At 39.0% G+C, this 21,102-nt stretch overlaps 1 protein-coding gene across 6 annotated transcripts in view; it reads left to right on the top strand.

The window, feature by feature from the left end:
* LOC144015910 (receptor-type tyrosine-protein phosphatase mu) overlaps positions 1-21,102 on the top strand; it is a 267,193-nt gene that overhangs the window by 113,470 nt on the left and 132,621 nt on the right. For all 6 annotated transcript variants that reach the window (XM_077516393.1, XM_077516421.1, XM_077516411.1 and 3 more), the window contains exon 7: positions 4,661-4,954. In XM_077516393.1, coding sequence (XP_077372519.1) covers positions 4,661-4,954 — 294 coding nt within the window. The remainder of the gene's footprint in view (positions 1-4,660; positions 4,955-21,102) is intronic.

The raw sequence follows: 21,102 nt of genomic DNA, 5'->3' as shown, positions 1-21,102 counted from the left end.
TCTAAACAGCACTTTGCGTTAGCTGAGACTAAAAAAAATAAGCACCAGGTGCCTTTGTCATAAATATTGATGTCATTATCTGGTTCTGGTCGTAATACGTCCTCCCCTTTAAAATCTCTGTGAGGAAGGAAAGCGGCGTTTTCATGCTTCTAAGTGTCATCTCCTCTTATCTCTGCATCCCCTGCCGTAAAACAAGCGCTTATCCCTCCCCACCCCGTCACCCCTCACTCCTTGGAGCGATGACTTGTAAATCTCCCCTTAAATGTGTATGAGAGTGACCACGGAGTGTGGATTTATTTTTTATTTTTTTTATCCCGCCTCATTACAATACACCGCCGCCGCCTTGGTCAACAGGAGGAGAATGAATGCTTGATTATCCCTGATAATCACTCCTGATTTTCATGCCAGATTTATGTGGAAGTGCGCCGTGCCATATGGATCGGCCCGCTCGATACCCCAAACCCCCCACCCCACCCCAATCCCGTTCCGTCCTGGTGATAGGCTCTCCCGTAGCGGCTCTGAAAGGGACGATAATTATTCGCCCCCGTCTAGGCCTGAGCTCCTTTTCCTCAGGTTCACGGAGCTCCAGCTGAGCATTCTGGCCCGTGTCGGCGCTAATGAGAATAGCCACCGAGAAGAGGGGGGAAAAAAAAAAAAAAAATCCAAATCGAAGCCAGACTCGCCGGTCATCTGCCCAGAGGCGATCGATTCTTTTCCAGCTTGGTTAGGAGAATAATGAGGACCTCCCCCCCATCTTAAAGAGAGAGAAGGATGCTCTCGGCAAATGAAAGCAGGATTTATTATTATTACCATGAATCAACAGGACAGTGACAACACTTGGACGGCTAAAGGGCGTTGTGTGTGCTCTTGTGTCAGCGGTTGCATAAACAAACTACTCTTACTGCAGTTCAGTGAGTTCCACCAAAAATAGATTTTAAAAAAATGGGTGAATTGTGTTTATTTTGCCATTAAATCCCATAATTTTATTATAGATATCCTCTCTTTAGTAAGATTTTGTAAATAGATTTTATATATATATATATATATATATATATATATATATATATATATATATATATATATATATATATATATATATATATATATATATACATACACATATATACTTGCTTCACATGCATATTACGTTCCCTTTCATCTGACAATTAGGGGAGATTTGAAACATAGAAGGGCCAAAACATCCCTAATGAAAATCAAATTTCACTTAAAAAAACAAAACAAAAAAAAACTAGCCACCAGAGGGTGCTAGAACTGCACAAATGGAAATCAACCTGATTATTTTTTTATTTTTTTTTAACAGATGTGCTGCATTTAAATATTGTGAACATGACGACGAAGATATTGTGGCAGTTTTAATATCGCAATATTGAGCTTATCGTGACGTCCCTATTAATTACAGCCTTCCTAAGAATTGTTGAACTTTAGGAGTCAGGGGGGGAAGGAAAATTTGATCATTAACCAAATGTACCATCAGTTTTCAGAAATTGTTTTATCTTTTACTGTGTCCAACGTGAAGATTTTGAAGCTCAAAATTGTCCCTTCAATTTTGTATAAAAAGTCGTGACAGAAACATGTACATTTTTAGCATTAAAGTAAGCAAGTTTGAAATATTTCATAAATAAAAGTTGCTTTGAAATGCTAACAGCTACAAAATGTGACTGCGAAATTTAGCGTTTCCACCGTTTCCTGTTAGTGTTGCCATCATCGTCCATCTTGAACATAATAGGGTTTATTTTCACACATTCGACACATAGCGTAAGCCGCTGTTAGTCCGCAGATGCTGCAGTCGAGGAAGACGCAGCTGTCGCCATTCCGGCTTGGCCGTGTGGTCAAACATCGCGACGGCAGCTGCTCGCCGACCCCCGCGCTTGGCCGCCCGTGTCGCACGCCCACCCTCGGCCGTCTCCAAGCCGACGCGCGGTCGAAAAAGCATGCCGCTAATACCCCTGACGTGTGCCAGCGCTTGGGTGTATTTCACACCGTTAATCCGTAATTTTCAACACGTCGGGTTTAGTGCACCTACAAGCTTTCATCACCGTAAGCTACTTGTGCTTTTGTGTCGCGGCCGACAAGGGGTGCGGCACTTTTGTCAGGATGGCACATGACGGGAGACATTTGGGAAAGGCTAGGAAAAAGCAAACAAAAAAAACAGCATTTTGATTTTTGACCATTTGAGAATTGTATAATCGGTCAGCATTAGTTTTGACTTATTTTCAAAGCCTGTGTGAAGAGTGGCTGCGCTATCCCTGTCTGGTATGTTGAAAGCGGTTGGGTGGCTTAATTAAAAAAAAAGACTCAGACGTTCAAAGACATCTGACCCTAAAACGCATCAAAACAAGCCCAGATTCGGACACCTCAGACAGTCTGAGGTCTGCTGGATTAGCTGGTTGGCTCGAGGTGATGTTGGACAGCTTGGATTAGACACAGTTTCGGGACCCGTGACTTGAGGTCACTGTGTGCGCTAACCATCTGCTTCCTAAAAGGGACAACTTCAATTGGTCAAACTACATGATAACCTGAAGGGAGGTTATCGTTTAGGATCCTTTGTTGTATCAACCATTAAATATGGCGTCAATGTGGTAGATTAGAGTGGTGTAGAATGTGAATTTCAAAATGAGACAGTCAATAGAATGTTGTGTAAAATTGATACTTCTGTAGTATCGAACATTAAAGATAATGAAGTAAAAATGTTGCATTACAGTTGTACAGAGCAATAGATACAATGTGGTGTAAATATGCTACATTTGAGGTGCATAGATCATTGGATATATAAATATGCTACCCTAAAGTTGTATGGAACATTAAATACAATTTAAATATGATCATTTCAGTTGTGTAGAATTAAGACTTTGAATTGTTTACGGTCCAGAACATTAAATATGGCTGACATATGAAATGTCCGAGCTGTATAGAACATTCAATACAATTTAAACATGATACACTTGAATTGTATAGACCATTAAATATGTCCTAAGTGTAGTAGATTAAAGTTGTATAGAACATTACATGAAGTATGTTCCATTAGAGGCACATAGATGCTAACGTACCTTACAAGGATGTTCGTGAAGTGCCTAGCTACGAGTTTAGACAGTTTCAGTTAAACAGCTGAAGTTAGCTATTAGTGCCTAGCTAGCTAGTTAGAAGCTAATGCTAGCAACAACAACAATAACAACAGTAATGATAGTACTGCTACTACTACTACTACTACTACTACTACTACTACTACTAGTGCTACCACTACTACTACTACTACTACTACTACTACTACTACTACTACTACTACTACTACTACTACTACTACTAATAATAATAATAATAATAATAATAATAATACACTAAATTTGTCCAAGTAGAATTTGGCAAAGTCTCAGAATAAAAATAAAAATAAAAAATAAAAATACGTATGCTGATGTTGTGTATAAAATGGGAAATATATCACTAAGGTGCATTAGATTTATATAGAACATTAAATGTGATCAATTCTGTTCATGGCTGCATAGAGATCTGTATAGAAAATTGAATATGTAAAATTGATACATTCGAATTGCATAGAACATTAAATATGATGTGTTCATCGTATTTCAGAGCGTTAGGGAACAATAAATAGACTTCTGGAAGTTGTGGCCAACTTAAAGTGCTGCTGAACACGATCGTATAACAGAAATAAATGCCAGAAATAGATGAAAGAACCTGTGCTGACATTTGGAGAAGGCTCATTAAGGCAGAGATGCCAAAAGGTTTAAGCCAGATTAGACAAATATTGGGAACGCGATGGAGGAAAAGGTCACTGTCAAAGTCGTCACGTGTTTACTGTGACGTCTTTCACACAAAGCCCAACAAAGTGAGATATTTATGCATACGACGCTTGAGACCATAATCAGACAATTACATGACGTCAGAGCTATCGTGACGTTTAACTCATTCACTCGCAGCCATTTTCACAGAAGCGGTCCCGTTCACTCCCGGCTGTTTTACTTGATTTTGACTGATTTTGCAAGGCCCACAGAATATTGTGTTCTATTGAAAGAAAGATTAAAGTCTCTTCTTTCATCAGGAAAAAAAGTATGTTTCTATCTGTTTCCGTTTTGCAGCAATTAGCATTAGAAGAGAGCTAAATTTCATCAGTTTTCACAAATCTATTTACAATTGTAAGTAATTTAGATTTTTTTTTTCTAGATGGCCCTGGTTGATCTCCTTTGCTCTGCTGCCACCTGCTGGCCGTTTGTGTAATAACTACCATTTCTGCAACCGTTCTTTGCAGTTGAGAGGCTGCATCAAAGCCTTCTGTATGCTCTAGCATAAAAAACAAAACAAAACAAAAAAGTATAAATACGTCTTTGGGACACAAAACATTAAAAAAACAAAAACAAACGTATTTACACGTTATTGGGAGCAAATGAGTTAATAATTGTCACAATGTCGATTGCTTTCAATAAAGCAGGGCAGGAGAAATTAGTTAGAATGTCACAACCGCCCTAGTCAGAGTCTTGTTAAAATTTCTATGTATATATATCTAGATCTATATCCTAACTACCTCAAAAGACGAATGTTTTGACTGTCTGGTGTGAAGTATAAAATAGTTGTGGGACGATGACAAACATTTTTTAAACATCCATCTAAAACCTTTTTACCCTTCTAGAGCCTCCGGTGCCCATCGCACCACCTCAGCTGACTGCCGTGGGTGCCACCTACCTGTGGATACAGCTCAACGCCAATTCCATCAATGGCGACGGCCCCATCGTGGACCGCGAGGTGGAGTACCGCACCGTGTCGGGCACCATGTACGACCTGCAGCCCGTCGACAAGACCACGCACAAGATCGGACACCTGGACCCCGACACCGAATACGAGATCAGCGTTCTGCTCACCAGGCCTCTGGAGGGTGGTACAGGCGCGCCCGGACCACCGCTGAGGGCCCGGACCAGATGTGCCGGTGAGTTTACGCTCATATTACTTTGCGATATCGTTAATCTGCCTGTTTCGCTTAAACTTCTACATTGACGTCTCTTGCTGGCTTGTGTATGAAGTGGCTAGCTGCGTGAGGCTAACATGAGAATCTAACTTGGAGGTCTTTACCTTCACCCAGTCAAAATTTTGTGACATGCCGATGTCTCTGTCAAGGTCTTATGGTGCATTCGAGGAAGATGGGAAGTCGGATATATCCCACTTGCATTCTCCCAGTTCTGACCTCAAAGCATTCCAGGCGAATGTAAACAACAAAAATGGCTTTTTGTGAAAAATTGTTTCTTGTACTGGTTCACGCAGTCGGTCGAAATGGTGTTGGTTTACGTAAAGTTATTTATTTTGAAGTATAATAAATAAACAGATAAATATTTGATTATGGTTTTTGTCTCTACGGAGGGCGCCACTGTTAACTCATTCACACCCAGCCATTTTCACAGAAGCAGTCCCGTTCGCTCCCGGCTGTTTTACTGGATTTTGACTGATTTTGCAAGGCCCACAGAATATTGTGTTCTATGGCTATAAAAGCATGGAACCTATCAAAAGAAAGGTTAAAGTCTCTTCTTTCATCAGGAAAAAAAAAGTATGTTTCTATCTGTTTCCGTTTTGCAGAAATTAGCATTAGAAGAGAGCTAAGTTTCATCAGTTTTCACAAATCTATTCAAAATTGTAAGTAATTGAGCTTTTTTTTTCGAGATGGCCCTGGTTGATCTCCTTTGCTCTGCTGCCACCTGCTGGCCGTTTGTGTAATAACTACCATTTCTGCAACCGTTCTTTGCAGTTGAGAGGCTGCATCAAAGCCTTCTGTATGCTCTAGCATAAAAAAACAAACAAAAAAATTTATAAATACGTCTTTGGGACACTTAGAACATTAAAAAAACGTATTTACACGTTATTGGGAGCAAATGAGTTAAGTGATGTCAAATCGAGTCGGTCGGTGATGTCGGGGTCCCCCAATCGCCCCCTGACTTCCTCAAATGCACCATGAAGTGACTACCTATGAGAGCCTAACTTGGCCTTCTTTGTCTTCAAAAGTGTGACGTATGCAGTCATATCTTGCAAGGTTATACATGAAGTGGCTAACTAGTTAGTAGTAGACGCAATAAACTATCTTAGTGGTCTGTCTTTACTCAGTCAAAAAACTTGTAATGTACACTGACACCTCACGAGTTTGTAGATTTTCAGCTAAATCACCAACGTTAGGTATTAGTGGCAAGTAGTTAGCAGCTAATGTGCTCAGGTGAAGGGTCTATGTTGACACAGACAAAAAATTGTATGCTGAAGTTTTGAATGAGGTAGTACATGTTTAGTTCAAACGTTGAAGTGGCCAGTTAGTTAGCTAGATTGCATGAGAAGTTAGACTTAGACATCTTTAGGCCCAGCTAACTTGTCAGTGGCTATCGCAAGAAGCTAACATGGTGCTCTGTCTTCACTCAGGCAAATAATGATGATGTGCAATGACACCTCATATGAGTACATTTTCTGTTCAAGTGTTAAAGTGGCTATGTTGTTAGAGGCTATAGGATGTCAAGCTAACATAGCTGTCAGGTAATGTGTAAAAACACAGCTTGTAGATGCCAAAAGCAAACCCACAAAGTAGAGCAAGCTCGACAGAATTTATTGAACAAAAAGAAAATGTGAGTGTGAATAAAATACAAAAAAACAAACAGGGTTGATGTGGAAATAGAATTACTGAAACAATCATGGAAATGTGGACAGAGAGCCACGGGAGACACCAGTCTACTATCAAAACACTGAACTAAAACAAAGTACTTATAAGCAAAACCGGAGATGTGAAGTGGCTACTACACAAGACAAGATGAGCGCGGGACAAACCGAGAGTAGCAAGATGCAGTAATGGCACCAAGCAACAAACACTAACTCCTTCCTCCTTTCTCTCCTGCCTCTAAATATTCCACTGATGACAGTCGCCAGCAGGTGCGACGCAGGACACTCAGCCAACCGAAACTCTCCATGGAAACTGTAACAGGAATAAAAAATAAACCAGAACTAGTTTAGTGTGGCAACAAAACAAATTGTGACAACAGCAGTCTACATCTTTATTTACCCACTCAGAAACTCTCTAATGGTAGCTATTTAGCACGTAACATGAGAAGCCTAAGTCATCTTCACGCTGTCAAATAGTTGTGACATCAAGGTTATAAATTTTCAGTTCAAACACCAAACTAGGCTAGCTAGTTAGTGGCTAGCTAAGTACGCTGATGTCTTGCTCCTGGTCTTTCGTTTTCATTTCAAAGTCTGCCATGGCTAGCTAGTTAGCGGCTAAAATGAAAACTAGCTTAATCTCACGGTCCAATCCACTCTGTCAAACACTTGTGACATACGCTGACGTCTCATTTTATCCCACAATAAAAGGTTCCATGCTAAGTAACCAGATTGATGTGACTGACCACAAACTCCTCCCGTCGCTCATCCAAGCAAGGGCTGATCCCCGATTAAAAAGCAGATTCTCTCCCACACCGCCTTGAACGCCAAACCAAAAACCAAGCAGATGAGGCCGACTCCCACGTGGCGCGACCCAGCCAGATGGGAGCGAAGTTGCTGGCGTGATAGATGTGGAGTCTGAGCAGGTGTTTGGAGTCAGCGTGGACGTGGTGTGCTGCCACAAAAGAGGCTGCGTACATAGAACGATTCTTTTCTGTGGGGGTAACTGTATGGCAAAAATCACAGTTGTGTACATATCTTAGTGTAAAAAGGCAATACTGTTTACAGGATTGAGTACAGTCGGGTAAGAAATTACAAAAAGAAAAGTACTTTTTTGTAAACGCAAATACAATTAGTGATATTTATTTGTTAAGAACAAGTGAAAGATTATCAAATACATTAAATCATATACAATCATTTAAAACAAAGTACTGTATAATATTATGTAACAATTTTGTTTGTTTTTGTTTTTGTAAAGTGCAACAAAAGATGACAAACTGCTCACAGTAAATTCTCCAATCAATGAAAGATGATCAAATAATCATAATTACATAAAAAAAGGAAACATTTAGTAATAACTATGCGCTTAATGTTTCTTCTTTTTATGAAAGTGGAACATCAAACTGCAAATTGCTTGCAGCAAATTATTAAATTAAACAAATAATTTATGCAATAAATAAAAATAAATAGTACTATAACAATTAAATAAGTGAATATTTAGTGGTATATAACAGCTTAATATTTTATTTTGTTAAGTTCAAAATTGATTGTTTTTCTTTTTAGTCGTGGTTTGTTTTCTTTTTAGGAAAGTAACATCAATAGTTTATTTTTTATTTTTTATTTTATTTGTTTAGCAAAGTGCAACTAAAAACAACCAATGACATTTATTCGGCTCCATTTTTTTTCATTATTATTTTTTAATTTTTTATTTTTTTTACATCCTACCAAAGCCATGCTGCCACAATTGTTGTCCGCTAATCAGAGGCTAAGCTGCACTGTTTTTTGTTTTTTGTTTTTTTTTCCCCCCCTGTCACTTATCCAATATATTCTATGTAGGAACTCGGTATGTAATCCAAGTAAATTCTTTATTGTTGTTGTTTAGCACCATGGCAAAACCATTAAGCACTCAAATGACATATTTATAAACTGTGACAAACATTAACAAATAAATAAAAAGTACCTTTACAAAGGTAATGGATGTTTAATTGGCATTAAAAGAACAAGCTGTGAAGGGTTCACGGGGTTAAACAATGCGCAGTGATGGGATGGAAGGCAGCTTGATGGGAAATGCGAGTGAAATGGAAACGGCTAAATCAAACCTCACCTTTTGTTTCCGCCAATATGGCGCGTGGCAATTGGGGTCACAGAGCGACAGGTATGGTGCACCAGTCACAGAAACCGACTAATTTTGGAGCGTCTAATACGCATACGATGTCTACATTTTCTCTCAGTATAGCAACTAGCATGAAAAGCTAACGTTGCAGTTGGCATCTTCAATCAGTCAAAAACTTTGTGACGTGTACTGACGTCTTGCGCAATGTGTCTATCCAGCTGACAACTATCACAAATCTTTTATATTTAAAATATAACATACTGTCTCTTGTGAAGTAATACAGTTTCAGTACAAATGCTGAAGTGGCTAGCTAGTTAATAGCTAACATAAGAAGCTAACCTAGCATTCGTCCCTAGGACGCCAACAAGTCTCATTTCCAACACAAACATTTTGGTAGGTTCAGTGTAATTCTTCATGTACCGTCATTTACGAAAAAGAATCTACCCTGTGATGAGCGTAAATCAGAGTGAGGCACTTTGCGAAGCGTTCACCGCCGCCCCACTCAGGAGGCGCGTGAAATCTGAGATAAAGCTTTTATGGGAGGGGCTGGAAACGGCGAATAAATCGCGTCTCGGCTGGCGTGTTTGGGGAGATGTTATGAGCGACGCGAGCCGACTGAATGAGCGCTTCCGAGCGAGCGAGGGGAGCGCGACATCCATAATTTAGCAAAAAGGATGGAGGGAGTGGGAGGGGTGGTTTAAAAAAAAAAAAAAAAAATCAGTGAGAAAAATTACAGCAGATAGCGCATGAATAATTAAAGGCGGTGAATGGAAAACATTTAAAGACCTTGAGAAGCACTTCTGTTTGAATTTATAAACACGAGGAGAGAGCGCCAAGGAGTGCCACTAAATTAATGCTACTTGAGTTCTCCGGTTGCTCTCGAGCGGAGGTGACAAACAGCCGCTGTGATGAGTTTTAGCATGTGGCTAACAGCAAGCACGCTTTGGAAAAAGCTAGGAAGAAGGTGTGTTTTTGTACTGATCTGGAAAAAACGTTAAAATTACAGTGCATGCTAGGTTAGAAGCTGGTGAAAGTAAGTATTTGTCAATAAAGAACTGGACATAAGTACAGCTGAAGTCAGAAGTTTACCCCAAAAGACTTTTTGAACTTGTGCACAGTAAATCCACAATTGTTCTTGCACTTTCCACATGTCAGTGATGGTCGATCCAATGACATTCATATTGCTTTCCTCTCCAGAACTGGCCAAAACAGATTCATTTTTGTTCTAATTTACAAATAAAAACTGTTGTTACCATGTGTGGATGTCACAGATTGAACAACACTTCAACTTGAATAGAATTTACTTACAAGCATGTTGCACTTTTCACACTTTTTATAGACATTGCTGTTTTCTATCTAGTGATGTTATACTTCCCCCCTTCCAAAAAAAACAAAACAATAATGATGTTGCACGGTGTTAAAAAGAAAGCGAGCTAATGAAGTTACACATTCTTAAAACAAAACAAAATCAATATTGATGTGTCACTTTCCTTTAAGAAAACAAATTGTGCACCTTCCTAAAAAGAAAAAAAAAAAACAATAACTTTGAATGTCACAATGTTTTTCCTAAAAACAAAGCAAACTATTGATGGTGCACATTAATTTTAAGAAAACAGTTTTTTGTGCACTTTCCAAAAATCAAACAAACAATTGATGTTGCACTTCCCTAAAATAAAAACTATTGATTGTACTTCAAAAAACAAACAAAACAAAAAAACAACCTTTGATGTATATGTAGCACTTTCCTAAAATGAAGACAAACTATTCATGTTGTACTTTCTTAAAAAGAACACCAACAATTCCTGGTGCACTTTCCACTCAAGAAAATAATATATTATGTATAATATAAAGAGGATAAACTATTGAAGTGACACTTTCCAAAAACAAATAAGACACGAAGATGTTGCACTACCCTACAAAAAAAAACAAAACACTTGCACTTTCATAAAAAGAAAATTGTGGATTTTGATACCAAGGTGCTGCACAGAAGCTTGATAGTTACTGTATTGTTTCACGCCCTAAAAAAAATAAAAATAATTCAAAAAACTTTTGAGACCTGCGTCTAAATGTTTCTGGTCTCTGGAATTGCAAACAACAAGCAGCAATTTTTATCCATTTCCCACTAAGTGTTGTTTGTACATGCGCTCGCCTCGGCGGCTCAGCATCAAGTCAGCAGACGAGTCGGTGTCTGAAGATGAGGGAAATAACAATAAGGCAGAGTCTATACCGTCTGCTTTCTGCCGGCACTCGTTTGAAGACGCGTCCTTGAGTGGCGCGCAAATCGCCTTTTCGCAGAACTGACATTATAGGAGCACAGTTCTCCTTTCTACTTTTCAACTGGCTGTGATAATAGTTAGTAATAAAAAATACTTTTTATTGTCGTCCTCCCACAGCCTCCCACAGAACTTAATCTCGCCTGTTTTTTTTTTCTTTTCTTTTCTTCTTCTTGCCAGGGCCAACAAATTATGAGGGTCTTTTCACTCATCTCGCCAATGCTACGGTGTCACGTGACCACTCGCCATTGTACGTGGCCGCCGATGCTCTCAGACGCGATGCGTTCAGGAGGCTTTTCATTCACGGGAGGCATTAATTAGACACGTCTCATCAGGCAAACAAGAAGATGGATCGAATCCATCGCCAACCTTCACATGGCAACACTGGCGGCCATCATACAGACACAGTGTACCGTCACGCTTGTGGTTCGCGTTATCTGTTTCTAATCAGTTGTAAGTTTGTAAACCATTTTTGGTTGGTGTTTACATGGTGAGACAGTCCAAGCGTACCAAACTGTCGCAGAATAAACCGTGTGACTTTTTTTTTTTTTTTTTGCTACAATTCTATAGGACATTGTGCTGCTACTTCTGGTGTGTGCACCTTAGCCACATGGGGGCAGTATAAAATATATCAGACTCACATGAGGAAGAGTTTCACAACTGACTCAATAAGTTGCAATAATATTCCGACCAACCGAAAAAAAATTTGGCTTTTAATTAGACGCCCATTGAATTTCTTGGTCGTACATGAAGTGGCTAGCTGTGACAGGCTAACGTGAGAATCTAACACTATATGCTGATGTCCCTCCCAAGGTTGTACATGAAGTGGCTAGCTAGCACAATAAACTAATAAATGTGAAATGAATAAATAAATAACCACTTTGTGTGAGTTTGCGCATTTTCAATTAAAACGCCAGCCGTTAGCCACTAGTGGCTAGCTAGTTAGCAGCTAATGTGCTAAGGTAAAAGTTATTGCATCGTCACTCAGGCAGAAACTCATGCTGATGTTTTGTATAAAGTCGTAGACATGTTTAGTTGAAACATTGAAATGGTCAGCTAGTTAGCTAGCTTGTATGAGAAGCTAACATAGCGATCTACATCTTTATCACTCCCAGCTAATTAGTTAGCGGCTATCTTGAGAAACTAATTAGGTGGTCTGTCTTGAGTCCATATCTCACAAGTTTGTACATTTTTAGATCAAATGCTGCAGTGGCTAGCTTGTTGGAGGCTAGCATGTGAAGCTAACATCTGTCAGGAAATGTGTAAGAATGCAGGTTGTGGATGCCAACGCAAACACAAAACGTAGAGCAGGCTGTACAGTAAACTTCAACTGGAAGTGGCAATAAACAGCTTGAAGCCTTTTTTTTTTTTTTTTTCTATGAAGTGTTTACGATATGCCAAACTGTCACCATATAAAGATGGCTTGTACCTTAAAAAAAACTCATGAATCAGCTCATTCTTATCCCAAGGCACCATTGTGTACTATATAGCTATTTGTGAGGTTTTACTTTGGCCACTGCTGGGACTCAACAACACAACTCCACTGCAGAGTTGTTAAAAGTTTAATACGCCTCCTCGCTGGGGGGGGGGGCTGGAAATGGTTTTCTCCGCGCGACGACGGCCTCTCGACAGTGTTGCCGAAAAGTGTGAGTTACCACCCCGGGTGCCTGCTCTGCCGGGGCCAGCGCCTGATCATTTGGAGAGAGGGCTTGTTAAACTTCACACCAAAATGGAAGCGAGAGCGCCGTTGCCAAATGCTGAAAAATGGGGACATTTGGAAAATGTTAGCAAGCTGTGAGATCTGCGCACTTAAGCGAGGAGGATAACAAGAATGAAATGCTCGCGCAAACCCTTGAAAGCGAAGAAAGAGCGCGGTAGACAACAATGGCACGTGCCCCCCCCTCGCTTTAGATATGAAACCTCTCAAGGCCGCCCTGCTTTTGTCTCTTAGTGAACATTGGACGTCCTTGCCCTGGCATTAAAGCATCTTTTTTTTTTTTTTTATGTCGTAGCAAACATTGCTCAGTTTGCAAAGCGACAGAGGCGGCCCCACAGATTTTCATTAGCGCGTCCCAGACGAGCGAGTGGGAGAGCGAGGAAGTGTCCCGTCCTGTCTGGGGGCGGCGTGATGTATCGCACCCGAGCCTGCCAGTCCTAACCGCTCAATTAGGAGCCCAGGCTGACGCTCGGGCCTGTCAGGGAGAGAAGCCGGACGAGATCAAGAGCCGCTTCCTCGGCAGCCGCCGTCATCCATCTTGCGCCGTTTGACTGGCGGCCTGGCCGAGGGACGGCTCCGGGTGGGGAGGGGAGGGGAGATGGCGCAGGTTCGGGCCATTCATCCCGATCTGTCCCGACTAAACATGAATAATCTCGTGACCTTCAGCGCCTGCGAGAAGGCAACAAAATCTCATTTTGCTTGGCATTTGTTTGGACACCAAAAATAGCGTTGCAGCCTCTTAAAAATGACGACGCAAGGAGTGTAGCTACATCCCGCCTAGTGCATCATGGGAATTTTGTTAATTTGTAAAGTGTCATCGAAGCATAAAGTAGTGGTTCACTGGGCCCTAACAATGATCCAATTTTCACTCCAAAATGCATTTGCCCCTATATATTATGTAGCTTTGGTCATCCATCTGTGGCACTGACATTACGTGCGTTTCCATTACCCTTTTTCACAAAAATAAAAGCGACATTGTATTATTTCGATAAAGTACAATTTCGATTTGTCGGCGTTTCCATTGAAGAGCGTTTTGCTTCTGAGGCGCAATTCTCGGAATGCCCCGTCTCGCGAGACCTCGCTGTTCTGAAGGAGGCGCTCATGTTGTCTACGGTAGAATGACGCCCGGTGTAGTTATATTACAATGGAACGTCTTCATACGAAATTTTCGAGTTACGAAACTCCTCAACGGGAAAATATTGCCTCTTGTTACGAAAGAAATTTCTAGATACGAAAGGTAAAAATACATTACCGAACGCAACATACTTTCGGCTATGGCTATTTCCTACCATAGGTATCTATGAGCGTATACTAGATCGGTGTCTATGCAGCGTCCTCATCATTCATCCCGCGGCCCATGAGGTGTTCCGATGTATGAACGAACGGCCAACGAATTTGTGCAAAAATTCAAACAATTGGTGATTGATGAAGGCACAGTAAGTTTTTAATTGCGACGAGACGGGCCTTTTTTTTTTTTTGAAAAAGATGCCTCGCCATACCGGAAGTTTCAGAATTTGTTTAAAAGAATCGCCCAGAAAAAGTGTTCACCAGTCGGGCGTTTGCTCACTAAAAAAAAAAAAAAAAAAAAAAAAAAAAGCAAACATCCATGGATCAGTTCTTTTCAAAACACCAGGAAAAAAAAAAAAAAAAAAAACACTTCTGAGAGAGGAGAACATGAACCAAAGAGGGAAAAAAACGATGAGGACAGCAGTTAAAAAGGTAAATGACCATCATTTTTATTCTTTACTCTATTCTTTGTTTTTTATATTATGCACAACTCTCATTTATTGTGCAATAATCTAATTGTAACATGTATTTGTTACATGTTTTGATGCATTTTTATGCTTTATAAAACATTTATGTCTGAAATTTGGGAGGCTCGGAACGGATTAGGGCATTTACATGGAAAATGCGTCTCTCCTTACAAAATTTTCTACTTAAGAACTTTCTTCCAGAACCAATTAATTTCGTAAGTAGAGGTACCACTGTACTTTAAAAACACTCGGGCGGGTTCTGGCATTTAGTGTTGGTGTTGTGTGTATGTGCGCGTGTATCTCATGTTCTGGTGCGGACAGATAGAACGTCTCACTTGTTGCCGGTGGTAACAGCGATTTCTTGCTTGTTATACCCTTGTGAAGCAGTTCCGAGTCCGATTACTTCCTAACTTCCCGTAACCCTAAAATGTTGTTCTTCCCGGACGCTGGGTAAAAGGCGGGTTACAAATAGTTTAAAGTTTCTGATGTTTTCTGCCGTCTTCCCTGCTAAATTAACCAGACATGCCAGGACACGATTTCAAGCTTCTCTCTTTTTATTCAACTTCTCGAACGAGGCTCGCTCGGTTACGCCTCTCTCTCTTTTGCGCTCATGACGTGCAGTAGCCGATACAAATCACTTCAGCATGTATAACTAAAATACAATACCGAAATTAATCATTCTAAAAATAAAAATAAAAAAAATATAGTAATTGCAAGTTTAATAAAAATACACATAATATATTCCTTTCCTCCGTGACCGGGCGGGTGTCACATGACTACTAATGAACAAAAAGTGTTTCCATTACACTTTTGCGAAATACTTCTTTTTCGATACGTCTCAAAAATCAAAAGCGCAAAAACTTTTTTGCGATATTTGGGAGTTGTTGTTTTTTTCGCAAATCCAGTGTTTCCATTACCAGCTTGCTTTTGCGAAACATGCCTTTTGCGCAAAACTGAGTGTAATGGAAACGCACCTACTGTGACAGGCAGAAATGCTCTTCCACTAAGTGGCAGAAAGTGAAGTACAATTAACCTTCACCTGTTGATTGACATTGCGAAACAAGGCCCAAATTTCACACATGATATCAATATGTGTAATATATTGTACCACCCCTAGTTACATGTATTACTATGACCGTAAAATCCCGTGTATAATATGCCCCCCCTTCAAAAAAAAAAAAAAAGAAAAAAAAAATCTCTGTACCTGTGTACAGTCCTGATTTGCTGGCATCCTTTATTATACTGGCCAACATTTTTTTTTTTTTTTTTTTTTTCCTGAGCGCCAAGGACATTTTGATGATTTGAGTAATTTTGACATGCTCAGTTCGAAAATAACATCCATTTCTTTGAATTGGTTCTAGTTTTATAGATGGCTATTTTTCACAATTATTTGAGTGCCAATTCACGTGGGGTTATCAAGGCTTGTCGTTTATTCTCAAATTTAAGTGAAACTGTCACAAATTGACACATGAGCAAAGGACCCCAAGAAAGCGGACAAAGGTCGGTGAGCGTTTGACCGGTTTTATTTACACCAAAAAAAAAAAAAAGCAACAAAAAGTGAAGTGATGAGATTACTTGTAGTACAAAGTACAAACAAAAGAGCACACAGCACACGTGAATAGATGCAAACGCTAGCGTACTAAAGATAGATGAAGAGCAAACAACATAAAACAAAAAACAAACTCGGTTCGAAAAATATATATAAAAAAATAAATCTAAATGGAAATAAATCCGTTTTTATTTTCACTTTTAGTATTTTTTTATTTATTTAGTCATTTATTCATTTATTTAGTAATTTATCTATTTATTTAGTTAGTTTTTTATCTATTTATTTAGTCATGTATTTATAAATGAATAAATAAATGACTAATAATAGATAAATAAATGACGAAACAAATAGATAAATGACTAATTAATAAATAAATAAATAAATGACTAAATAAATACATAAATTACTAAAAGTGAAAATAAAAACGGATTTATTTCCATTTATATATTTTTTTATATAATTTTTGAATTATATTTTTTTATATTCATTTTTATTTTCACTTTTAGTCATTTATTTATTTATTTATTTATTTATTTATTCATTTATTTAGTCACTTATCTATTCATTTAGTCATTTATTTATCTATTTATTTAGTCATGTATTTATAAATGAATAAATAAATGATTAAAAATAGATAAATAAATGACTAAACAAATAGATAAATGACTAATTAATAAATAAATAAATGACTACATAAATACTGTACATAAATTACTAAAAGTGAAAATAAAAACGGATTTATTTCCATTCATATATTTTTTTATATAATCTTTGAATTATTTTTTTTATATTCATTTTTCTTTTCACTTTTAGTCATTTATTTATTTATTTGTTTATTTATTTATTTTGAATTTTACCAGTTTTGGTCCTCCATACCTGATACAGTACTGATACACACGTGTCAAATGGATCACTGCGGTACAACTGAAGGATTTTGAAAAATAATCGAATTTTGTTCATCTTCAATACAGTATTGTGATTGTGATTTAATCTGTTTTTTTTATTTTTTTATTTTCAAGGTCCTATTCCCTTGTATTTATTGTTTCAGCCTTAACCAGGTATGAGAGAAAGTAAATAACTAATTCCTGCCTTTGTCACATGCTGAGAAGTCACCGACGTTGGCGACACGTATCGTGATAAAACAAGACTTGAACTGAGCTCCATTTTTATTGTTTTGAAGGCAGACAATCAACCATCCACCTCCACAGCTCTTAGTAGTGGGTGGTGAGTATGGGGGGGAGGGGGCAGCTCATCAGACAGCTCAGGCCAGTCCGGCGCCTCATTTTGTACTTTCAATCCCCCCCCCCCCTAACCTCCAAGCACCTCCTCCCAGCTCAGTCAGGGTGGCAGTGCCATTTATCAGCGGGCCTATAAAGAAGGACTTGATAGAGTGAGGAGCAGCCAGCACCATTCAATAAATCCTGGTGATTATCCCCCCCCCAAGGTGTTCCGCCCAGCTCGCGTGCGTATATGGATATCGTATATGGGTGCAAACTCCCCAGCGTTTGTCTTTGACTCGGTAATGGATGTCGAGGCTGATGTAGGAGCAGCCCAGGAAAACGTGCGGCGCCTTTCTAAATGCCATTTGTTACGAGACGCGCACGCCTGTCAGGTTGAAGGCTTCCACTTGTTGCCGTCGATGCCAACACAGACCTCGTCCTTGGTTGGGGACAATCAAGCGCGATTCAACCCAACACAATGGGAAAAAAAAGCCTTTTATAAGTCCAGCAATGGTGAAGCGGCAGTTATTTATCGATATAGTCAACAATACGATATCGATATTATTCACCGTGCGTAGTAGGGCTGCTCGATTATGGGAACAAATAATAATCAGAATTATTTTGGCAATAATTGAAATCACGTCTATTCAAATGTTTATTTTTTGATACAAAACAAGAAAATGTTTCAGCATTACAAATAGAAACACTATAATTATGTAAGTTCCTTAGACCAAACAATTAATTAACTCATTCACTCCCAGCCATTTTTGCTTGAAGCAACCTCCTTTTCTCCAATCTGTTTTCCTGTATTTTGACTGATTTTGCAAGGCCCACAGAAAATTGCGGTCTATTACTATAAAAACATGGAACCTACCAAAAGAAAGATTAGTCTCTTCTTTCACCCGGAAAAAAAAAAATATATATTTGTAACTGTTTCCGTTTTGCAGCAATTAGCATTAGAATATAGATAAGTTTCATTATTATTCATTATTATTCACATTCCTGGAAAAAACACTGTCAAAAAGAGCTAGTTGCAACATGGCTCTGGCTGATCTCGTGTACTCTGCTGCCACCTGCTGGCCGTTTTTTGTAATAACTACCATTGCTTTAAGCCACGTCTTCATGTCAGTAGCTGCATCAAAGACTTCTCTATGCTCTTGCATTAAAAAACAAAAAACGTATAAATACAGTTTTGGGAATGAAGGACAAAGTATTAAAATAATGTAATTACATGTTTTGGGGTTTGAATTACTTAATTAATTAATTAATCCATCCATCCATCCATCCATCCATTTTCTTGACCACTTATTCCTCACAAGGGTCGCAGGGGGTGCTGGCGCCTATCTCAGCTGGCTCTGGGCAGTAGGCGGGGGACACCCTGGACTGGTTGCCAGCCAATCGCAGGGCACACAGAGACGAACAACCATCCACACGCACAAGCACTAATTAATTAATTAATTAATTAATTTTGTTTTTGGTGCAAAACAAGAAAATGTTTAAACATAACAACAAATAAATCAAAAAAATATTAAGACAAATCCAATTCTTTGAAACACTATAATTATGCAAGTTCCTTTTGGATGAAACAAAATTTATTACCGTATTTTCCGCACTATAAGGCGCACCTAAAAGCCTTCAATTTTTTCAAAAGCTGACCATGCGCCTTATAATCCAGTGCGCCTTATATATGGATCAATATTGAGCCGCAACAGGTCTCGCTGTCAAGACGCTATCAGTGACCCTGCACGATCGGTGACGCCCATGCGCAGAAGATCCCGCCATCTTGGATCTCTAGCTAATACTAATACTTTACCTCAGAGAAAATAATAAAACAGCTGTTTATTTATTTTGGGAGTAAATGAAGTTGTCAGAAAGCTGGTTTGTAATCTATTAATAAAGTTTGACTGACCTATCTGACTGTTTTGTTGACATTCACTTTAGCGCAGCACCATCTAATGGATGCATAACGTAACCCCAGCCTCTACTGTAGCGCCTTATATATGGAAAAAGTTTTAAAATATGTCATTCATTGAAGGTGCACCTTATAGTGCGGAAAATAGGGTACATTAGTTATTTTAAAATTAAAAAAAAAGGTTCAAATGAGTAATTTTAAACGACTCTAAAGTTAGTATTAATAATCTTTTTTTTTATGATTATGCTGATTTTTGTAATTGTGGAGTGGAATAATTGAAATCGTAATTGAATTTCGATAAATTGCACACCCCTAACTCGGCGTTTGAGATTGAACTGTTCTGATTCATAACAAAAAATTATAATATTAATCAGGGTTGTGACTCTCACATGTTAGTATTCGAATATCCTACTGAAAATTATAACAAAAAATAAACTGTTTGAATACAAAATAAATACAAAAGAAGAACACTTACAATTACAGAAGACATAAAACATTTCCTCTTACAAAGTGAGAATTAATCTTAATTTTAGGACGACAATGCATTGTTGATGTTGACGTTATTCGATTACCATATTTTTTGTCCCGTGATTATATACTCCGGTGCACCCAAATCACGCTGATAGCAGTGAACCAAGTTCAGCTGGATTCAGAACTTCCTCTTCTAACGATCTAAAAGTTATTATTTTTCATTTAAAATGGCTACCCTTAACTGGAATTTGATGGCACATTGTTGCGAAATGTTTTACATTAGTTGCCAGGACTACTACTCGTTTTTTTTTCCTTCTAATATTACCTTCCTCTTCCATTTCTTGTTCTACTTTCTGTTGATGGTTGTCAAAGGCTTTTGGTGCATTACTGCCACCTTTAGCATGCGACATCCGTCTTTTTTTTTTTTTTTTTTTTCTAGTACATTTTCCGGGCGACATGGTGGTTGAGTGGTTAGCACGTCCACCTCCCAGTTCTGAGGACTTGGGTTCGAGTCCAGGGTGTAACCTGCATACTGCCTAAAGCCAGCTAAGAAGATAGGCTCCAGCACCCCCCCGTGACCCTTGTGAGAAATAAGCGGTCAAGAAAATGGATGGATGGATGGATAGATGGATGGATGGATGAATGGATGGATGGATGATAGATGATGGATGGATGGATGATAGATGGATGGATGGATGATAGATGATGGATGGATGGATGGATGGATGGATGATAGATGATGGATGGATGGATGGATGGATGGATGATAGATGATGGTGGATGGATGGATGGATGGATGATAGATGATAGATGATGGATGGATGGATGGATGGATGGATGATAGATGATGGATGGATGGATGGATGGATGGATGATAGATGATGGATGGATGGATGGATGGATGGATGATAGATGATGGTGGATGGATGGATGGATGGATGATAGATGATAGATGATAGATGATAGATGATAGATGATAGATGATGGATGGATGGATGGATGATAGATGATGGATGGATGGATGGATGATAGATGATGGATGGATGGATGGATGGATGATAGATGATGGATGGATGGATGGATGGATGGATGATAGATGATGGTGGATGGATGGATGATAGATGATAGATGATGGATGGATGGATGGATGGATGGATGATAGATGATGGATGGATGGATAGATGATGGATGGATGGATGGATGGATGATAGATGATGGTGGATGGATGGATGATAGATGATAGATGATGGATGGATGGATGGATGGATGGATGATAGATGATGGTGGATGGATGGATGATAGATGATAGATGATGGATGGATGGATGGATGGATGGATGATAGATGATGGATGGATGGATAGATGATGGATGGATGGATGGATGGATGATAGATGATGGATGGATGGATGGATGAATGGATGGATGATAGATGATGGTGGATGGA

Source organism: Festucalex cinctus, chromosome 1 (assembly GCF_051991245.1).
Source record: "Festucalex cinctus isolate MCC-2025b chromosome 1, RoL_Fcin_1.0, whole genome shotgun sequence".
NCBI lineage: Eukaryota > Metazoa > Chordata > Actinopteri > Syngnathiformes > Syngnathidae > Festucalex > Festucalex cinctus.
This window is presented reverse-complemented; position numbering and strand designations above follow the sequence as displayed.